This window comes from Vulpes vulpes, chromosome 9 (assembly GCF_048418805.1).
Source record: "Vulpes vulpes isolate BD-2025 chromosome 9, VulVul3, whole genome shotgun sequence".
Lineage (NCBI taxonomy): Eukaryota > Metazoa > Chordata > Mammalia > Carnivora > Canidae > Vulpes > Vulpes vulpes.
In genome coordinates this window covers 75,949,797-75,971,579 of record NC_132788.1, presented here as the reverse complement: position 1 = coordinate 75,971,579, position 21,783 = coordinate 75,949,797, and the positions used below count along the sequence as shown (strand labels likewise).

The 21,783-nt window shown below is 41.4% G+C and overlaps 1 protein-coding gene across 2 annotated transcripts in view; it reads right to left on the bottom strand.

Moving 5' to 3' along the window:
* Positions 1-21,783, bottom strand: part of TAFA4 (TAFA chemokine like family member 4) — a 171,002-nt gene that overhangs the window by 123,475 nt on the left and 25,744 nt on the right. For both annotated transcript variants that reach the window (XM_025989826.2, XM_072720496.1), the window contains exon 2: positions 1,855-1,991. In XM_025989826.2, the coding sequence (XP_025845611.1) occupies positions 1,855-1,868 (14 nt within the window). In that variant the 5' untranslated portion in view covers positions 1,869-1,991. The remainder of the gene's footprint in view (positions 1-1,854; positions 1,992-21,783) is intronic.

Sequence of the window (21,783 nt, the reverse complement as noted above, 5' to 3'; positions counted from 1 at the left end):
GACTCAGTCTGCCTTTGAAGCAGCCGGGGCAAGGCAAGGTTCTAAGATCACCTTTGAACAACTCCAAGTTAGAGACACAAAGTGTTGGCTTCTTTTTGCCATTGGCCTTGGAAATCCTGAGCATTCCAAACTGACACCGGGTCTTTCCACTTTAAAGGTCCTACACCTGCTCTAATTTCTCAAAACACCATCTTTTGTCTCCCCTACTTCATCTTGCATGCACAGAAGATAGAAACGCTAGGAGTGGTTCAAAAAGTGGCAAAGAGGGATCCCTGGGTGGCGCAGCGGTTTAGTGCCTGCCTTTAGCCCAGGGCGCGATCCTGGAGACCCGGGATCGAATCCCACGTCGGGCTGCCGGTGCATGGAGCCTGCTTCTCCCTCTGCCTGTGTCACTGCCTCCCTCTCTCTCTCTGTGACTATTATAAATAAATAGAAATAAAATTTAAAAAAAAGATTTAAAAAAAAGTGGCAAAGAAAATATGTGGGTCTATGTGAGCTTCTAGTATTATTATAGTTGACCCCTTAAAAGATGGGGAATTTCAGGCAAGGGGGCTCTTTGAAAGGAGAATAATTCAAAGACGCTGTGGGGGGTGGGGGGGGAATAATTCTTCACTCCTAAAGGGGGCTCTGGGCAGTGCATCATAGTGTCCATCAAACAGAGGATGGCATATTCAATATGCATAATTTACTTTGTGAGGCTCTGGAGTCATCCTCAAGAGGAGAATCATCCCCTCGGGTATGAATGATCGTGCCATGCTCATTAAAATGTCATAGGAAGAGGTCTCATATAGGAAGCCCATCCCTGCCTGGGCCTGTTTTGCCCTCAGTTCCATTCTTTTCCTTTCCTCTAGGTCACTCCCATTGGCTGCATTTTCCAAGCTCCTGAATCAACTGGGTTTAACCAAGAGGAGATGATAGCAAGAGCCTGGAGGATGGACGAAAAAAAATAGAGGTGTTTCTCCCCACCTTCTCTGTCTTGGGCAGGATCTATGGAGCGGCCATCTCTCCTCCATAGTGCCAGTTCCTGCCAGAAGACCCACTCTGGTTCTAGCTCCCACTGAGGGTCCCTTCCCCTAGGTGTGGGCAAACAGTACTTCTTCCCTTTGTGCTACCAGCCCTGGGGATGGTAGTAGCTTCCTACTGTTCCTTACCTCTGGGCTGCCTCCATGCCTTCTGCTTGACTTCTCTGACTCTCCCTTTACAACATATGTTCCCTGAATTCAATTCCCTCTGTCCTGCATTATCAGAATGATCTGTTTTCCTGGCTGGATCCCAACAAACCCCAAACATGAAGTCTCAAGGGCAGCCATTCCATTCTTAATGGATAATCCCTGATCCATCTTCGTACATGGACAATTCTATGTACCAGGATCCTGGGTGAAGCTTCCCATGCCTAGAGCAGATATTTGCTTCACAGTAGCTATTACTGCCTGGAGAAATGCTAGGGGACAAGTAGATAGCTATTCAGCAACCATTTTTTATTTTAGTCAATAATCCAGACCCCCAGCAAAATGACTTCTGACCTACGACATCTACCATCATACTTCAACATCAATTTCTTCCCCCTTGAATGTTTTGTTCAAATGTAAAACAAAATTGGCTTATTTTTTAAAATCTCACCTATCACCCTACTGAAGAGCCAAAACACTGCTTCTTTACAAATGGAAATGATTTCAAAAATGAGAACTAAAACATGAAGAACTAGGATTTCCAAAAATGCTCAAAAATTCAATATAAAAAGACACCTTTTATAAAGGATCATCAACTCTAGGAGTCTCCGTTTTTGCTAAATTCTCACTGCTTCATATAAAAAAAAAAAAAACTATCTCTAGGTGTCTGTTAAAATCATTTTACCTTGGTGACTTCATAAGATTTGGTTCCAGTCAAGCACAATTATTTCAGGATGGATTTCAGAGCAACTCCAAATTCCCATTTGTAGCGAGGGCCAAAAATGTCTGCAGTTCCAAAAAATTATCTTAGCTTGTGAAGACCTATTTAAGAAACAACAGGGATAGGAAGTCATTAGCATTTTAATATTGAAATGATACAGATTTCTAGTAGCAAAATAATGTTTTTTTTTTTTTATGATGAAACCTGCAGTTTTCAGGACGAGGTTGGCAACCAGATGCATCCACATTTGTAAAGGGTCCTAATATATGAGGGGGAAAGGACAGAGAATCCAGCACTCATCGACTAGTCACAGATTAGTTAACAGAATACAGTTGTAAAGTAGAAGTAATCTCAGCAGCAAAGGCATTCCAAACTTGACAGAGGATCCCAAACCATTCATGATGGCAAATTTCATTCTCCCCATTTCATTAACAATGGGATGAAAACAGAAATTGGAGTTGGCCCATTCCCAAGAGTTCTGCAACTCGCCCAAGCTCACAGAGCAGTGGAAAAGCCAGCATGAAGATCTGAATTAATTAGCTTTGTGAGACATAAATCTGAAGATGTGGCTAAACAAATCTGTGAGGATCCTTTCTGAAAAATGTTAATGGGAGGAAGAGAAAAAACATCCTTCCAATAGAAAACATCACACCAAAATACCAAGAACGCTTGTTAATACCATAATTGAGATTCAACACACTCCTTTAGTGCACAGACCTAAAAGGACTTTTCAACTCAGCGAAAACATTTTTGCAGGAAGGATTCAGACGTTTCCAACCAAAGACAACTCAAGGAAAAAAAAATGGACCATGAAATGACACCGTTTTTAACATTGCTAAGTTAAAGATAGCCTTCCCGGTGGTGGAGATGGGAGACAAATAATGGTGTGCATCAGTAAATATTAAAATTGCAAATCTGAGATAAAAATGAGCCTTGCAACACAGCCTAGTTACTTTGGAATCCCATGGAATCCATTACAAATCTGCCTCAAAGCACAACTGAGATTTTTCTCTTCTTTCGTTCTCTTCCCCTGAAGATAACTACACAAGTTTGTCCAGAGAATTCTACAGGTGACAGACTTGCAGACCCAGCCCCTTTGAGGTTAAAAAAAAAGAGAGTAATCCTTGAGTGAATAGCTCAACAAGAGAGAAGTGGCTTTGACTAACTGTACAAAATATAAGGAACGGGGAGGGGGGACCTTGGAAAATGTTCATCTCCCACCTCCTCCAACTTTATTAAGTATGTTTGTCCTGATGTCCACCCAAGGGCACAGTGTGACCTTCTGTTATTGGAAAGAAATACACAGTATAATTTTTCAGAATCTATCATAATGAACTTCCCACATATTGGAAACCAAAATGACCTTTCCTAGCTAATATTTATCTTGTTTTCTTCACACAAAAGGAACCACTGGGGACTCTTTTTTCAATTCATTAAAAAATGGATCCATCAGTGAAAAGAAATGTGATCTAATAGTTCGTACGCCAGACAAGGAGCCAGGAGTTTAATTTTAGGCTGAGCAGTAACTCATTCGGTCAGATTTTCCCAGGGTATACCCTAGGCATTGGCTTAAAAGGATTAACTCTTTCTTGTCACTTCTGAACTTGAGTGCATTCAAGACCATCCATAATTCTGTGCATGGCACCAAAAGCATTTGCTCCCAGTCATTTCATTTCTCTCTCTTTTGTTTCCCAGCCATACCACACTGATTTCTAGCCAGCCGCTCCATACTCATTTGTTTTTAAAGAGTCTCAGAGCTTTTCAGGATAAAAGACACTGCCCATATCTAGACTGAAGAAAAAATGATTCCTGGGGGCACCTGGGTGGCTCAGTCAGTTAAGCATCCGATTCCTGATTTCAGCTCACGTTATGATCTTGGGGTCAGGAGATGGAGCCCCACATTGGCTCCGTGCTGGGCATGGAGCCTGCTTGAAATTCCCTCTTTCCCCCTCCTTCCACCCCTACCACCAGCCCACTCCACCTCCCCCCGCAACAGTCTCTCTCAAACACACACACACACACACACAAATGTTTTCATGTGTCCAGTCATTCTCAGAATGAATTTCAAAGACTCAGCATTTAGATGCTGGGCTACATTTTTCATCTTTCCCCTTACGTGGTACTGTACAGGGACAGTCACTCTTTTCCAGCCAAAGAGCAGAATGCCTGTTTATGTTTCCTGGTACCAAGAAATTTTGAGGTTCCCAGCCAGAGCAGACCAGTCTTGTGATGTTTAATTTACTTCTGTTGTACGCAGGGAAGAATTCTGCATCCACTTGATTTTTTTATCAAGGAAATAGTGAGGTTTTACCTTTCTTTTCTCTTGATCTATTTGCCCTCACCATTAGTAGGGTGAACTCCCTAAGGAGATTATTCTTTTGGTATATAATCATTTACTTGTTGCAGATAAGCACCCTGGGTATATCTATGTTGGTTTTGCTACACCCACCTCACTCCACACATGTCAATCTGTAGAGCATCAAGCTCCTCCTCATCTTTTCAGTCTCAAAATTTACAGGGATGAAATATCACAGTTCCTTTTAGAATTGCAAGACACAACAACCCTAAAGCTAGATCTAATCAGGTCGAAAAATCAGACTAACTCAAATTTCAGGGACATCCTAAGGCGTAATTGCTTTTGAAAGTGTCAAGGTCATGAAAGACCAAAAAAAAAAAAAAAAAACTCTGAGGAATGGTTTCAAATAAAGGAGAGACCATGGCAATGGAATTCAATTGTGATCATACACTGGATCTTGGAACTAGGAAAAAAAAAAAAAACCACATAGTTATCCTCAGAATAAACTGCACATACACACATACATTCACATACATACACATATATACATATACATACACAACTCTAAAGGACATTATTGGGACAACAAAGAATTTCTAAATATAGCCTGCAGATTAAACCTCAGTGTTGTATTGGGGCACCCAGGTGGTTAAGTGGTTGAGTGTCTGCCTTTGGTTCAGGTTGTGATCACGGGGTCCTAGGATCGAGCCTGCTTCTCCCTCTGCCTATGTCTCTGCCTCTCTGTGTGTCTCTCATGAATATGTAAATAAAATATTTAAAAATCAATCAGAGTGTTGTATCAACATTAAGTTTCCTGATTTTGATCATACTGTAGATAGGAGAATGTCCTATCACCAAAAAGTACACCCTAAAATATTTAAGAATAAGGAAGCAAATGGCTCCACCTTATTTTCAAATGATTATAAGAAAAAAAATAGACAAAGGAAGGAAGAGGAAAAGAAGGGAGGAAGAGAAGAATGAATGAATGAATTAAAAAACAAATGAGCAACATGTAACTAGTGCATCTGGGTAAAGGGTCTATGGGAATTCTTTGTACTATCCTCTCAACTTTTCATGATGTCAGAAATTATGTCAAAACAGGACATTAAATAACTAATTAGAAGGCTTCAATTCATAAGATACACAAAAATGATTTAGAATTTATTATCAGTCCTAATTAATAAGGAGAGTTGATAGTTGGAATGTTCTAGATAATCCGACTCTGTGAGCATCCACCCAAGCTTACTTGTTTTTATTTAAAAGGCACTCAGGCCCTGTGTTAAGCACATTAAAATATTAGTTCACTTGACAGTAGGATTTATTTATAACCTGATATACAGATGAAGATTTTAGGGCATAGAGAGAATACATGACTTGCCCAAGGTCACCCAGCTAGCAAGCAACTATGCCAGGATTCAAATTCAAGCCATCTGGCATCAAGGCACCTACTGTTCCAGTTCCTGTAAAGTTACTTCCAGAAAGTGTTAGTTCCTTTTCATGCTTTAGTAAATAGAATGAAAACAAATCTATCTTTCTTCAGGAATTCAAGACATTGATCAGCATCCTAAAGATGAGATCTCTGTTTATGGAAAAATGCATACAGGCAATTGGACTGAATTTGCAAGCAGATCGGAACTTGGAGCCGAAGAGGTCTTCTATTAACCCCTAAATAAATTTTGCTTCATCTCTGAAAAGCTGGTGAAAAACAGTGATTCAGAATTGCTGCAGGGTTCTGATTTGCTGCAGATTTATTAAAGGCTTACGTCATTTTCCAAATTAAGACCAAACACGCAAGAATTCTAAAGTCCTTGAGTACTTAAGCTGCCATTTTTCAAACAGATGGGAAACAACCACACTTCTGATCAGAACTCTTCTAAAACATTTCAGAGAAAATCCACCAGAGCCAGAGCATAGCACACGAAGGCTAAATCACTTTTGTTGATTTCGATGAAGGGATTCAGCCTCAAAACAAAACAAAACAAAACAAAATGGATTTTTGCCCATGCATCCACTCAGACTCATTTCCTGACAAACTCCAATAGGAAAGCATTTCTGTGGCAATACAGCAAGGCAGGTCCTCCCTTAATCACAAAGGAAATGGTCCGCATGCTGCTAAACAGCATTGCCCTCTCCTGCCTGCCCACTGGCAGGGGAGGCTTCCAAGTCCCACCCTGTGTCACCTCCAGAGTGGGTGCAGATGAATAGTTGGCTATTTCCAGCAGCCCATCTGACCTCCCAGGGTGGGATCTCCTGGGATGGCAAGGCGACTCCAGTTCTCAGCCCTCCAGGTACCACGGTGCAAGTTGGAATAATTCTTCCAGCTATTGATAGACAAGGTGGCAGCCTTAAAAGTTTGGACATTGTGGTAAATCATTTTACCACACTAAATTCTACTCACTCAAGACAGAAGATGATATAAGTAAGGAACGTACCCTAAATGAGCAACCTGGACTTGGGGAGTTAAAAAATGGGGGAGGTGGTTATGAGTGGAAAACAGGTGAAAAGGTGATCCCATTCAGTGATGTCTTGTCTGAGAAACAATGGGCACTTGGCTATAAAATTCCTATATAAAATAATTCCTCATTTCTTCAGGCAGAAACCAGGAGAGATGTTTCCATTTCCAGTTGCTTAAGTAACAAAACCACATTGAATTGTCTTCTGGAAATTTTCAAACAGCTTCTCCACAAAAATATGTAAAACCACACGTAACCTCTCTCTTAACAAATTTATTCTGAAGCCAGTATTAATGAGCTTCTGTCATTTAAGAGTGTCTGATGAAGGTAAATGTATTTAATAGGTTATCGACGCTTATGTGAATATATTTCAAACAGTGATGCATGGCTGATGCCTCCACTGGGTTATCATTTATAGTTATCCCATGATGCATGGAATTACTTTGTAATTTAGGGCATGTTCACCATCATATGTTAAAGTGGGCACGTTTTTCTGCCAAAATGTGGTATACGCATGTCATAAATTGCTTTTTTATTGCTTGCTTAAAAATATCTATGGAGAACTTACTACTGAGCCATTTTACAACATATTAAAGCATGTTGTAAATGAGCCATTAAAGACAATAACTGTGTCTACTAAATATTAAAGAATTTTATAAATGGCATTTTAATTTCAAGTGTTACCAGTACCATCTCATCTAAATTAGGTGGTGGGGAGTTCTTTTAAAAAGGCTCTTCCAGTTGGAGATGATTTAAATAAATTAAATAGACATGCTGTGTTTTTATAAGGTTCGCACAATGTCATTTTAAGAACTGAGAAATTCCTTAAATCCACACAGCATCTTTATTTAAGGGCTGTGACACAATCCTTTCTAGTGGAGTTATGGGCAAACAGTACATTTTGTTAATGAAGAAAATCTCTAGCCTTCCAGTGACCATGAAAAGTACAAAAGCAATCATCACTAAGTGATAATGGTTCATAGAGAGCCTATATACATAAAATAGAGGAAACAAACTGGCAAGTTACATGAAATAAGATGCACTCACCAAATTCAGGGACACCCAGCAGGACTCCACAGCTCGTTGTCCAAGTGAAATCGCCCGAGTCTGGGGCTGAACAAATGTGAACGGTAATGGCAATTTAGCCATAAATCTCTCAAGGCCCAATTATCCTTACTGCAGAGGGTTTATTTCTTTTAATTAGCCCAGTTTTTAATTGGAAATTTTCCTCTCATTTCTCATTTTTCAAATAATCAAAACAGAGTGTCCAAGGATTATAACATAATAAATAACCACCATAAGAATATTTTGAAGGCTACCCACAAGTTGCCAAGCACTTGAATTTCTACCTAAAATGTTTTTATGTGATGTGATCTAACTTCTACATAAAAAAAGATTCATAAAGTAAGTTGTACATAAATACCAGTAACAGTACTTCTACTACTTTAATCATTATGATCTTGGCTGGGGCAGAGGGTTGGGGAATGATGGTGCGGGGGGCGGGGGGGGGGTCGGGGTCTATTCACTTATAACCAGAACCTAAACCTCTTGAGGGGAAGGTTGATATCTTATTTCTCTTCCACCCTAATCTCTAACATAATGTCCTGCACATCATGGATGTTCAGTATGCTGGGTTAAATAAATGGATAAATGTTAAGTCTTTCATTTCACTCCCAAATGAATGGTCACTTTATTTCTACGACCCTAAATTCCATAGCTGTAAACTAATATAGTTCAACTGGAAGACGGCCAAGGTGCCTTCCAGCTATAATAACGACCCACAGAGCATTTTAGGAAAAACACCTTTTGATTCCGCTATTGATAACATACAGCTCATGGACATATATACACAGCAAATTCAGCTGTGACAGCATTACATGGCAAAGCAACACCCACTGCAGACAATATTGGCCATTTTAATCTATTAGTGAGATAAATGCTTCTTAAGAGCTTAATCTAAACCTTTATTACATTGCAACCTGAAAATCATCTTTTGTTTGGCAACAGTGCCCTCCTGTGGCCAAAAAAGGAAGCCTTTTGACAGTGCTAACATTAATTGTTCTACTTTTTTGGTAGATAAGTACATTTTAATTTTTTTATAAAGCCATATTTAGAAACAGAATATAAGCTATCCTTAAATAAACATAAGCTATCATATAATTTATATAACCATAACACGCTCAAAGACATCACAAAAAAAGTTAAAATATACCAACAGCTTCTAAATGAAATAGTAATTATTTATATGGAATACTACATATGGTAAACACAAGACCATATTGGGGTTTTGTATTTGTTGCATTCCTGTTACTTCCATAACACAAGTCAATGTTACAATCTATCAAAGGTCCCCGAGCTATTTAAAGAAGCTCAAAATACCCGGGCCTGTGTATACCAAAGCCTACAAGGTGCTGGCTTTATATCAAGAGGTGCTGTGGGAAAATAGAGGAAGATTAATTCCTGTCCATCCAGAAGTGATGATCTAACTGGAAAAGACAAAATCCATAGGGCAACCAAGATGGTATTTGGTATTGTATTTCAGAATAATAAAAATAAAGACCAACAATATCATGAAAAGTAAGTTCAGGGAGGCTTCTGTAATCCAGGAAACCTTCCTGGAAGAGGCAACACCACACAGAGCAAAAGGAGTAAAGGAATACTTGGAGAAAGGAGTAAAAAGGTGTTTGGAGATTTTTAAATTTATGGCTTTATTTGGTTTTTGCTTTTGATGGGGGAAGGTCTGCATACATGAGTGGGTTTGTTTTGCTTTGTTCTGATTTGAGATGGTGGAAGAGGTGGAAAGGACACTGAAGGAAACCATAAACTCGGGGAGAGGGGAAAAGAAGAGGGAGCATGTAACAGGGACAGACCACACGTGGAAGCCCTACGGAAGAGCTGGACACAGTCTTCTCTGCTGTCTCCATGTTCATGGGTCACCTCTGCATGATTCTTCCAACAAATGTTTTTCAGTCAACTCTCCTGCAGCAGGCCCCAGGCTGGGTGCTGTGCACAGAGGATGGATAAGGTCCTGCGCATCCTGGAGCTTGCATTCCAGCATGAGGAGATGGACAGACAGGTAAACAAGCATGAATACGGTTCCTGTGAACTGAGATCAATGAAACCAAGGAAACAAAAGCAAAGAATATAACAGCGACTGATTTGAGATGGTGGAAGAGGTGGATGAGAAGCTACCTGGACCCGGAGGGGTGCTCAGGGGTGGCCTGTTTGAGAAGAGGACTCTGACACAGGGTGAATGACACAATGTGGACTTCCAGGGGGGGCAGCGCATCCCAGGTAGAGAAACAGCATGGCCTACAGGACCCCCCCACCCCCACCCCAACTAAGCCTGGGATAGTCAGGAGCAGAGAGGCAGGCAGAGCAGAGGGGTGGGGGGGCGGGGTGTGAGCTAGAGGAGTGTGGGTTACGAGATGATGTCAGAGAGGTCCCAGTGGCAGCCAAGGGGGAGCTTGCAAATCATAGCGTGGAGCTGGGATTTGATTCCACCTGTGAGGTGAGAGTTTTAAACAGGACAAAAATTGAAGATGGATTGGGTTTTCAAAAGTACCCTCCAGCTGCTGGGTGGGGAATGCACTCTGAGGGGCAGGTGCTGAGAGACTACTGCAGTTGTCCCAGCAAGAAATGGTGATGGCTTGAAGCAGGATGGTGACAAAAGAGTCAAGGAAAAACTCATGTTCCAAAAACTAAATAACACTTGCATACAGCAGATTCCTAATAAACGTTTGGAATGAAGAGTGAGTGTCCAAGCGAGTGAGTAAGCAAACTTCCCTTTTCCCTTCATTAATTCTCTCTAGAGCTGGTGTCTATCTTACCAGTGAGCACAACAAAATTACTAACTGCCTTATCTTTGCCCTCAAGAGAAAAAAAAAAAAAAAACTAGTAAAACATTTTATCAACTCCTTGCTGGATGCACACTAAGGTCTCAACCTAGAAGTGTAAGAGCATGAATTTGGGCTTGAAACTAATTAACACTGTGTGGCAAGCACACTTCAATTGTATTTATTTTATTTTTTAAGATTTTTATTTATTTATTCATGAGAGACAGAGAGGGGCAGAGACCTTGGCATAAGGAGAAGCAGGCTCCCTGTGGGGGGAGCCCGATGTGGGACTCGATGCCAGGACCCGGGATCACACCCTGAGCCAAAGGCAGACGCTTAAGCACTGAGCCACCCAGGCACCCTCACACTTCAATTTTTAAAAAAGAGAGACAGAATTAATTTGGTGAGCTATCTTTTTTTAATTTAAATTCAATCAATTAACATATAATGTATTACTGGTTTCAGAGGTGGAGGTCAGTGTTCATCCCTCTTCTGTAAAACCCACTGCTCATTATCTTAAGAGTAGAGCACTCATGAGGTCAGACTGCTTTAGAAGATGTCCTCTTACTTACATTACTAGGTTATATTAGATACTCTGTGGAGGAAAACTAATGAACTAACTTGCAAGATCCAAGTCTCAGGTCATGATACCGAGAACACTAGTTTTTATGTTAAGGACAATGCACATCCTAGAGTCAATCATATTTCACTCTTCACTTCAGCTACTAGGAAGCTCAGAGCCAAATTTATAGTCTACCTTCAGTAAGTGAATAGAACCTTTCACCGTGTGTTTTATACACTAAATTTATATTTAGTTTATTCTATTTTCTTTCATTTCCTTTATCTTTCATTTCCCTATTTTTAAAGGCTTTCTCAAATCTGTTCTGGCGTGAATATATAAACAAGACAACCTTACTTAATATCCTTAAACAGATCCAAAGTGCAATTGGCCTATCTCTTAGTCACTATCTCTTTTGTCTACCCATTCAACTCATTATACCAAAACTCCAAATTCCCACCTTGACACAGCTACCTAGGGTAAAAGAATTATTCCCAAATAATAAAATGAAAAATGTTACCTACACTATACAACACGGGAATTAACAGGCAATGAATCACACTGGGATTATACCAAAGAAGGGTTTCCTGGTAGATAACAAGGTGAGGGAATGGGTCAAAAGAGTGGTAGGGTTTGGTTTAGGAGAGGAACAAAGTCAGTTGCAGGCAATATAGGGGTAGCTGGTTATATACTTGGGGGCTGAGGGTGAGGAAAAGGGAACTTTTCAAAAGAACTTTCACATGCTAAAGAGGACCTGCTAGATAGTGGAGGCCTTGCCATTGTTGTCAAGTTAAGGCTGTTTTTCCCTCTAGCAAGGCATTAACATCAAGATAGTTGGGAGCTTCCCGGAGAATTGTTACACGCTGCTGCTTTAAGTATCTGTCAATGGGCTGCAGGTTATAAGGACGTTTAATTGTATCTACATTTCCTTCTGGAAGCTAGGTTATTGATAAAAATGCTTTGTTCTTTTAATTATAAGACATTTGTAAACTGCGGGAGACTTGTATCTTGCAGGATTGTAATCTCTATAAATTAACTATTTGTTTTGCCTTCCCTTAGCTTTAGGGCAGCCAGGAGGGCCTGAGGAAGGTCACACACTTCACACCTGGTGGCGGGGGGGGGGGGGGGGGGGGGGGGGGGGGGGGGGGGGGACGGGACACGACACATTTTCGGGGTGTCAGTTTCTGTTTGGTCCTCACCTAGCCTTCTGTTCCCTCATCACCAGGGTTTGTGCGACACAGAAAGTCCCATTCAGAATGCCTCACAGGGGATCCCCGGGTGGCGCAGCGGTTTGGCGCCGGCCTTTGGCCCAGGGCGCGATCCTGGAGACCTGGGATCGAATCCCACGTCGGGCTCCCGGTGCATGGAGCCTGCTTCTCCCTCTGCCTGTGTCTCTGCCTCTCTCTCTCTCTCTCTCCTCTCTTTCTGTGTGACTATCATAAATAAATAAAAATTAAAAAAAAAAAAAAAACAAGAATGCCTCACAGTCCAAGGAGGGAGTTGGAGAAAGATAGAGTCCTCTTAACAATGAACACGGTTGAGGAATACATCACATAAATTCCAGCCACAGAAAAAATTAAATAAATAAATAAATAAATTCCAGCCACATATCTACTCTTTCATGTGCAAACATTATGAAAAATCTATCAAATATTTCCAATAAAAACTTGTCATCTGAGTTGAGATGGGTTGTAAGTGCACAAAACACATCGGATCTGGAAGACTTAGTACAAAAGAAAGAACCATTTCATTAATAATTTTAAATATTAATTACACTTTAATAGGACAGGAGTTTAGATATGAGGGTTAAATAAAATATATTATGAAAGTGAAAAACAAAATTCAGGCCTATGGGAGTTACCACAAGTGTTATCCACAGATAATAATTCACTGTGAATTATTTTTTTTTCTTCATTTGAGAAGACCTTTTGCTGCTCACAGCAACTGTCTTAAACTCCTCCTATGATTTGATCTCATTGACTCAGATAAAGGCCTATGAGACCATTCCTCTTATTCAAGATTTAAACAAAACAAAACCCAACAAAACAAAAAACCCAGCTTACATTTATAATGCATTACAACCAAAAACTGAGTTTTAAGAAATTTCTATGCCCAGGCCACATTTTCACACAAGAATTCACTAATCATGCTCCATTTTGGGCATCAGGGAGACATTCTGTCAGCAAGTATGCCCATATAAGGAAATATAAGGAAATCAAGGGGTCATGACCCCATAATTCCAACACACAAGAGACCACTCACTTGAGGTTTCTAAAGCAGAAAAACACAGGAAGCTAAGAAAGAATAACCTCTCTTTCTAGTCCTAAATTTATGCCCTCAAGGTAATAAATGCACTATTCCCCAAAAGGAAGAAATGCATGTAAAAACTAAGATTACCATAATCTGCTGCATAACATTAAAAAACACAAAATGTAGATTTATCTTTGCGACCAACCGGACCTTTAATCTTTAATTAAAATAACAGATCACCTGAAAACCCATCAAGTGTAATCAATTCCAAAGCACCTTTGTACACAGGAGCCGGGAGGAGCTGAAACAATGAAATTCCAATACTTTCCAGTCCTTCATAGCCTTTCTGCCTCAGGGACTTGGCCCATGTGATTCCTCTGGTTCTGAGGCAAACACGCTGTTCTATCTTTCTCCACCTAGTTACTTCCTGCTCAATCTTCATCACCTCCTAAGGGAGGCACTTTCCTAATTACTAAGTAAAAATCTCCAAATTTTATTTAGCCTTTTCTTCTTGATTACGCAGAACTGCATTGTTATACAAAGTTCCATGAAGACCAGAAAAGATGTCTTCTCTCAGCATTGCATCTCATCTCCAACACTTGGTGCTGGACCTGACATGTGCCAAGCATTCAACAAATATTGAATTAATAAATGAATTTGAAAACCTAAACCGAAGTAGGATGTCCGATCCCCTTTCCCTAACAAATCTGAGTTTCAATCACAGTATTTACTTTGTGGAAAATTGTTAACTACAGACACTTTCTTAAGTGTGGACCCATCTCAGAACTATGACTTTCCCTGAGAACATCCCAGCCTCCACCAAACCTCTCAAGAGAGGCAGGGCAGTATGGTTTGTTATGTGGTTTCAGCCATGGGTTACTGAAACTCAAGCCACACCAAGTGAAGTTTCTTCTTCCTGGAACTTAGATTTGAGACTGAGAGACAGCTCGTCTCTTAGTCATTTAGGAAAAAGCTATTGAAGGAGAGAGGCACAAATTTGGGAGTTGTAAGTTGCCCATTTTTCTGTCAGTACACAGAGGGGCACCAAAGAAAGCCAGTCTGCAGAGAGACAGATAGACACAGCTGTTCAAAGAGCAGAAATGAGACAGAGGAACATGAGCCAGGTCCCAGAAGATTGTTCTATTTTTAGCCTTTCCTTAGCCTGCCTTCAACCCTCCCCTTGCATTCCATAAGAACTCCTAAAAGTATTTTTAAAATAATAATTTTCATCTTTGGCCTAACTAGAGTGAGTTTTTAGTTGAATCCAAATAGAATTATCCCCATTTCATAGATGGGTAAACTGAAACCCCAGAACTTACCTTCCCGAGGTTACAAAGCTACTTGGTTCATACCCAAGCTGCCTGATACAAGAACAAGTCTATCTGCCCTGTCCAAATGGTAGCTCCTAGCCATGTGAGCCATTAAATTTGAATTAACTTACATGAAATAAAATTTTAATTGAGCTCATCAGTGGCATGAGGCACCTTTCAAGCACTCACCAGCTCCACGTGATGAATGGCATATTAAAGACACAGCTATAGAGATCATCTCCACCACTGCAGAAAGTTCTATTGGACAGCACTGGAATCATGAAGGGTCAGCCCCCTTCATTTGAAAAATCGGAAATTAACTGCAGAAACAGGAAATGGCATCTAGGAAGAAACAACCCACACAGGAAGAAAAAACTGACAAAAATCTATCAATAATATCCTCACAGGGGGGTACCTAGGTGATGCACTACTTTGAGTGTCTGACTCTTGGTTTCAGCTCAGATCATGACCTCAGAGTCCTGAGATCAAGCCCCACATAGGGCTCTGCACTTGGTGTGGAGTCTGCCTGCGATTCTCTCTCCTTCTCCGTCTGCCCCTGCTGTTCATGCTCGCTCTCTCACTCTCTTTCTTTCTCTCAAATAAATAAATCTTTTAAACAAGAAAATGAAAATAATTTTCTCAGAGGGAAGAGGGTCTGTAAGCAAGAAACAAGATCCAGGTGTTATTTAAAGCAGAAAAGAAGGGGCACCTGACTGGCTCAGTCGGAAGAGCGTGCAACTCGTGATCTCAGGGTTCTGAGTTCAAGCCCCACGTTGGGTGCAGAGATTACTTAAAAATTTTTTTAAAAGAGAGAGAGAGAAGAGATATTCAGGGAACAAACAAGAACATAGGTAGAAGGAAGATGAGGAAGTTTGCCAAAAAGCAAGACAAAAAGACAAATGGATAGGAGCTAAGAGAGAAACTAAGAAAATTAGAATGCCAAGCTAGGAATGCTAGGACCTGAATATTAAGAGTTCTGCTAAGAACAAAGATAGAGAAAATGCAAAGGATGGAATCATCAAGGAAAAAATTTTTATTCCCAGAAATGAAGGATACAAGTTTCCTGATTGAAAGGGGTGAGTCCCTGGCACAATAGTTGAAAATAGACGCACACCAGAACACTGAAGACAAACAGAAGATCCTTAAAGGTTCCAGAAAGATAAAAACAAGTCAAACTGCAAAGGAATTCAGCTCCCAAAATATTTACTGCTCAAGCACACCTTCTAAGAAAACAAGTGGAGAGAATGCTCACCAAAATAAAGAAATAAACTAAGAAAGTCTTCCCATGTGGGATGTAGGAGACATAATACTCGACACAGGTGCTCAGGGGAATGCAAGCTGTTTTAACAAAAAGACCCAAAAATTCATGGTCCAAACAAAATAAAATTTCATTCCTTACTTAAAAAAACAAAAATAAAAATAGAAAAATAAAAAAACAGAAAAGAAACCACAGAAGCCCACTTCAGCCAATACACTAAATACAAAAGACACTGGAACTTGGGCAGGTCTTGCCAACCCAACACTTGGGTTTCCTGTTCCCACTGCATTCCTGTCCATTCAACAGGCAAATCATTGGACCGCTTTGAACCTCAAGTTCTTCATCTTGAAAATGGATTTTAAACTAGCTACCTGGGCTACTGTGAAGCTAAATGAAGCATAGTACAGAGAAAGGTTGTGTAAACTGCACCCTCTAATGTGATGACTTCCAGAACCCCTATAAGTGCTCTGCCCTGAGGGTTTTCTTTGCAGGAACTCAATTAATCCTCCCCACATGCTTTGAGGTAGGTGCTGTCATTACCCCCATTTACAAAGGAGGAATTTGGATTCAGGGAAGTGATGCGACTTTGCCCAACATCAGCCACCAAGTGGCCAAGCTGGGATCCGGTCCCAGGTCCAGAGTCTGCCCTCCTAACCACAGACAACACTGTCTTTCCAATATCTAGAAATGAGTGTTCACACCCTCTCTTTTCTGTACCCCTACCACCACTTTTTTCAGCCAAATACATGTATCATTCACTTTGTGGCTACACATTCTAGTTATAACCTTGTCTTCAGTCTCTCTCTTCCAATATTTTCACACTGCGTGCATATTTAGGTTTGTATATGGGTCTGAAACCTTATTGGACATGAAAACACTTGATGTTCAAACAAAAATCAGCCCTGTTCACGCCACAGTGGTATGCAAAGCAGTAATCAGCAAACGGATCCTGCCTGAGAAAACCTGACAAACCAAGTTAGTAAAATCACTTTCCAAAGTATTTTCAATCTAATAAGTAATTTCAGACATCATTGGTTCTCCCAATCAATGGCCATTTCTATAACAGATGAAAGGAACCAAAAAAAAAAAAAAAAAAAAAGGCAGACACAGGAATCCTGAGAGGTAACATCCCAGGGTCCTCACTCTGGTCATTAATATGGGTCTGGCTTATAACAACAGCAGGTACCTCGCTGACAAAGCTTTCCTTCAACCAACATTTGCCAAGTATCTCCCATGAGACAGACACTGGAGCAAAGGGCCACCACTCGGCAAATAGGAGCTTTAGCACAGGACTCAAAGCAACTGCCAATCCTGAGAGTGGGGCTTCTGAGTAGAATTCAGGGATCCATCAACTGGGATGAAGGGGAAGAAATGACATCTTTCTTTTTACTAACCTCTATTTGAAACCCATCATTCCTTCAATGGTAAAATAAAAGTCAGCAACAAATGACAGGAGTATGTCACACAGTTCCTAGGACTTGGTCACGAATAGAAACTAGGGGTATTTTCAAGTCACATTACAGTTTGTGCCATATACCTTAAAGTATGTATCCATGGCCACTCCATAATTATATAGTTCGTGGATCTGCCTGTAGAGCGTGCTGCTTATTGCATTAATCCAAAAGTCCAGGTTCTTTATCTCAAACTGACTTAACGTTGTGATCACTACACTACAGTACAGTTGGCTTCCTTTGTAATCCTGTGGATTTTATGTGTTTGAAACCAGATTCTGAGCCAGGATCCACTGGCCTCACCAAACCTCCAAAAGGACCTATATGGCACAGAAGAGGTTAAAGGATCTACATCCCAGGAGTTGGCAAAACCAAGTGTAATATCACAGCTACCTTCTCCCTCTTTCCCCCTCCCACCCTACGTAAGCCAAACCTGCACCCATCAATTCAGCCAGTACTGACACAGAAAGTTGGAAGGAAAACTCACAGATGATGCACTGACATCTGTGTAAGGCATAAACCAGTCACAGAAGCACCAGGAAAGAGTTGCAGAATGATTTTTGCAAGGTTAAAAAAAAAAAGAAAAAAAAAAAAAACAATTTGCCCTGTATAGAAAGCACCATCGTTTCAAGTGCTTCTTGCAACCACTATTTGTAATGTATTCCAACTTGCAAGTGTAGAAATGGCCTCATTATCCCTACAGAGGTCCTTCAGAAAGTCTATTTCAAAGCAAGCACATTTGAAAGTTAGCCCGCAATCTAAAAGCCAGCGCTATAAATACACATGGCCTGGGAAAGCAAGAGCGGGCTGGATTCCATGATTGCATCTTCAAGGAAGAAACTGGCAGAGCTGGAGGCCAGCAGATTGCTCAGTGAACAGCTGTAAGAAGGGAGATGAAGTGTCAAAGATCCTTAGGGTAACAGGTGTCAGAAGTCCATGGGCGAAGAGACCCTGCCATCCTGAAAGAAAGAAAGAAAATACACACGCAGGCAAGCATTAAGTAGGAGGTTCCTAAAAGCTTTCCCGATGTATTATTGCAAGTGTCTGTGCAGGCTCTGACAAAGGGCAGGCAACAATGAAGTGAAGTGATCAATATGAATGGGGTCTCAGGACGGGTTTGCCCCCAAGAAGAGCCCAGGACAAGGACACACAGGTGCATAATTGAGGTCGCTGCCAGATTCACAGGGCCTCCCAAGAAGCACAGAGAATGGCTCTTGGGATCGCCCACAGAAGGACAGCAGATAGAAGCATTTATCCACTAGACTTCCATCGGAGACCTTACCCCCCACATTTGCTTGGGCCACTTCCGCTGCACCAGAGGAGGCCCCGTGAGGACGGTAGAAAGATACCTGGCAAACACTAACACTAGGGACAGAACGGGAGCAGCTCGTGCTGCTCAGAAGTGCTGGTACCTTGTGTTCCAGCCCTCAGCTGACCTCTGAACTTGCAAGGGATGGTCCTTTGCAGCTCCAGAGGGATATGTCATAAGACACCAGAAGTACCTTCTGCTCAGGGCAAAGGAGGAATGTAGGCTTTTTCCTTCTAGAGCAGCTTTCCAGCGCTGAATTTTAAAATTCAGTCCCTCACCAAATATATCTGAGCCCCAACCACGCGATTAGGCGCTGCCTCCAGGTACAGGGACACGCAATGCAGGGGACAGGCGAGGTCTCTGCCTCGTACTCTGGGATCAGCCATCAGAAAAATGAGTACTTAACACTGATAAAACGAGATGACAGCAGAGAGTGACAAGGAAAGGGGAAAAGACAAAGAGGAGAATTCAGTAAAGGGCAGTGGGAAATTGTTGTTTTGAGTTGGAGCCTGAAAGATGAGGAGGAGCCAGCTGTGGGACATGTGGAGGAAGTGCTTTTAAACAGAAAGAACAGCACATGCAAAGGCCCTGAGGTGCAGAGAAGCCAGCCAGAATGCTAGTGAGAATGGTATCCCATCAGGTGGGCAGAAGGAAGCATGTATTACAGGCAGGGGTTCTCACTGGTCAGGGAGTGAGCGCACTGCGGAAATCCGTTTTCAGATGGGGGTGAGTTCCGTACAGTATACACAGTCCTCTCTCTGCAGGCCCATTTCCAACCAAACCAAAGGATTTCCTTTCCCTTTCCCTTCCCTCCTCCCCCCCTTTTTTTTCTCTCTCCACATTTTCATCCACAGATCACTGCACTTGGAAGTTTCACAGTGTTAATCAGGCTTGAACCCAAAGTAACAATCCCTAACTGCCACTAGTTCACTGCATTTCTGGAAAGGAGAAAACAAGAGTAAACCATAAAGTAATTTCACATGTGAGGAAGAGAAGATAATGAGCAAGTGGGAGCAGGTACCGGTGAAGAACATTCTGTGTACACAAGCAGGCCAGATAAGGGAGCGGGGATGCAGACTGAGGGCTCGTCAAAGGGTACAGCGTCCTTCCTCACCATGGCAAAGCTAGCTTGGCTTCTCGGCTCCTTTCTCATGTCCCAGGTGATGATACATTGATTGGCACAACAGAAAATCAGGTATCGATTTCATATATCCCTCCCTGGACATTAGAATTGAAAATCTTGCCAGCTGACTGCCCTCTAATTTCAATTATTTGGGGCCTCTTGGCCTTGAGAGTCTCTGTACACAAATAATAATCACTGCTATTAGAAAGCTTTTATTTAGCACTAACTAGTGGCCAAATATGATGCTGAAAACTTGTTATGTACCTTAACTCATCTGAGTCCTGCAACAGCCTTCTGAGAAACAGACCTTCTCAGAGGAAATGCAAACACAACAAGGTTAATAATTTAGCCAAGGTCATAAAGCTGATGGGTAGGGAAGCTAGGATTTGAACCAGCAAGGGTCTGGCTCCAGAGTCCTTCTCTTAACACAAGCTCGAAGGGTTTTGTTACATCAGTGTTAATGGCACAGTTGACTCCGTCGGTGACAGCGTTGTGAAGGTTGGAAGTCTTCCTGGAGAGAAGGCCCTGCATCTTGCACAGAACTCACTGCCATCTGAAAACCAGTATCCACAGTGTGTTACATTCATCATGAAAGGGTCTCAATAAAGTGATTTTGGCCAAGAGAGAGAGGGGATAAAGGCATGGGAAAGAAGGTTTCGAAAAATGGATTCTCCAGTAATACCCAAAGTAGTCAAAGAAATTAATACTCATTGTCCAAACAGAAGGTAGAGGCAAAGATACACACCAACTGTCATTCTCAAGATAATAGCTTTCTACCTAGCTGGCTCCGGTAGTCATCTGCTTCGGAGAATGCCTCGATCCTCAAATGAAAAATCTTCCAGCTTCTGATACGAGTGTCAAGAAGGCAAAAGGCCGGAATGAGCTGAGCCCAGCAGAAAATGCACAGAACTACAAAGGGGCTATTTTTGTGACGTTCAGGGCAAGGAGAACAACAAGACATAGGTCTCCTGCTTGGCGAGGGTGGTGTGATGCTAACGGGTGACAGCAAGTGGAATTACTCAACCTCCAGTCTGTGTCTGTGTTCTGTCAAGAAGGATGAGATGCTTTCCATAAAGAGTAGAGGGGACACGAGTTAGAGGGAATCGCAATAGGAGTTGGGATTGTCAGAGTGTCTGGCCTTTCTAAATGAGTCCAAGGCTCCTGCCCCTGATGAATTAAACCCCACACTACCGATGGCATGAGGTGTGAGGTAGCAAAAAACATCACCAGCAAACTCTGAAAAATCTGGGAGAATAGTTGTACCAGCAAAGGGAAAGGAATGAGATTGTGCCAATCACAAATCAGTAAGCATGAGCCAACCTCACAAAAAAATACTTCAAATGCCACTATTAACACGGGTGGCAGGGAGCAGCGATGATTCCTTGGAATCCGCGTGGATTCACTAAGAATAATCCATACCAGGTGATGCTCATTCCCTTTTCCCATACTCGGTGAAGTCGACGATAAAGAGACTGTTATGGTTTTAAAATCCAGAGTTCAGCAAGATATTCTGAGTCAGTTTTTCATAAAACTCCAATGCAAAAATATCAAGAAATAGAGGCCAGACATAATGAAAATAGGTAGGCTGAATCACCTATCAAAAGTTTTCCTCTCTGCTGATTAATTACGTTTATGTCAATTTAGAGTATACTCTCTAGCGGTATGCCTCTGGGCTCTAGTGTCACATCTTCCTATCAATAATTTGGCATCCAAATTATTGATAAGAAGGATACTGCTAGTATCTCACTCAAATTTGGGGATGATCTGAACCTAGAAAGAAAAAAAACAATTTTGATACATCAAAAGCTATTTTTACCTGGGTGGCTCAGTGATTGAGCATCTGCCTTTGGCTCAGGTCGTGATCCTGCATCCAAGAACCCAGTCCTGCATTAGGCTCCCTACAGCGAGCCTACCTCTCCCTCTGGCTATGTCTCTGCCTCTCTCTGTGTGCCTCTTATGAATAAATAAATAAAATCTTTTTTTCAAAAAAAAAAAAAAAAAAAGCTCAATTGAAAAAAAATTCCAGTAAGGTGACCAATCCACTGAAA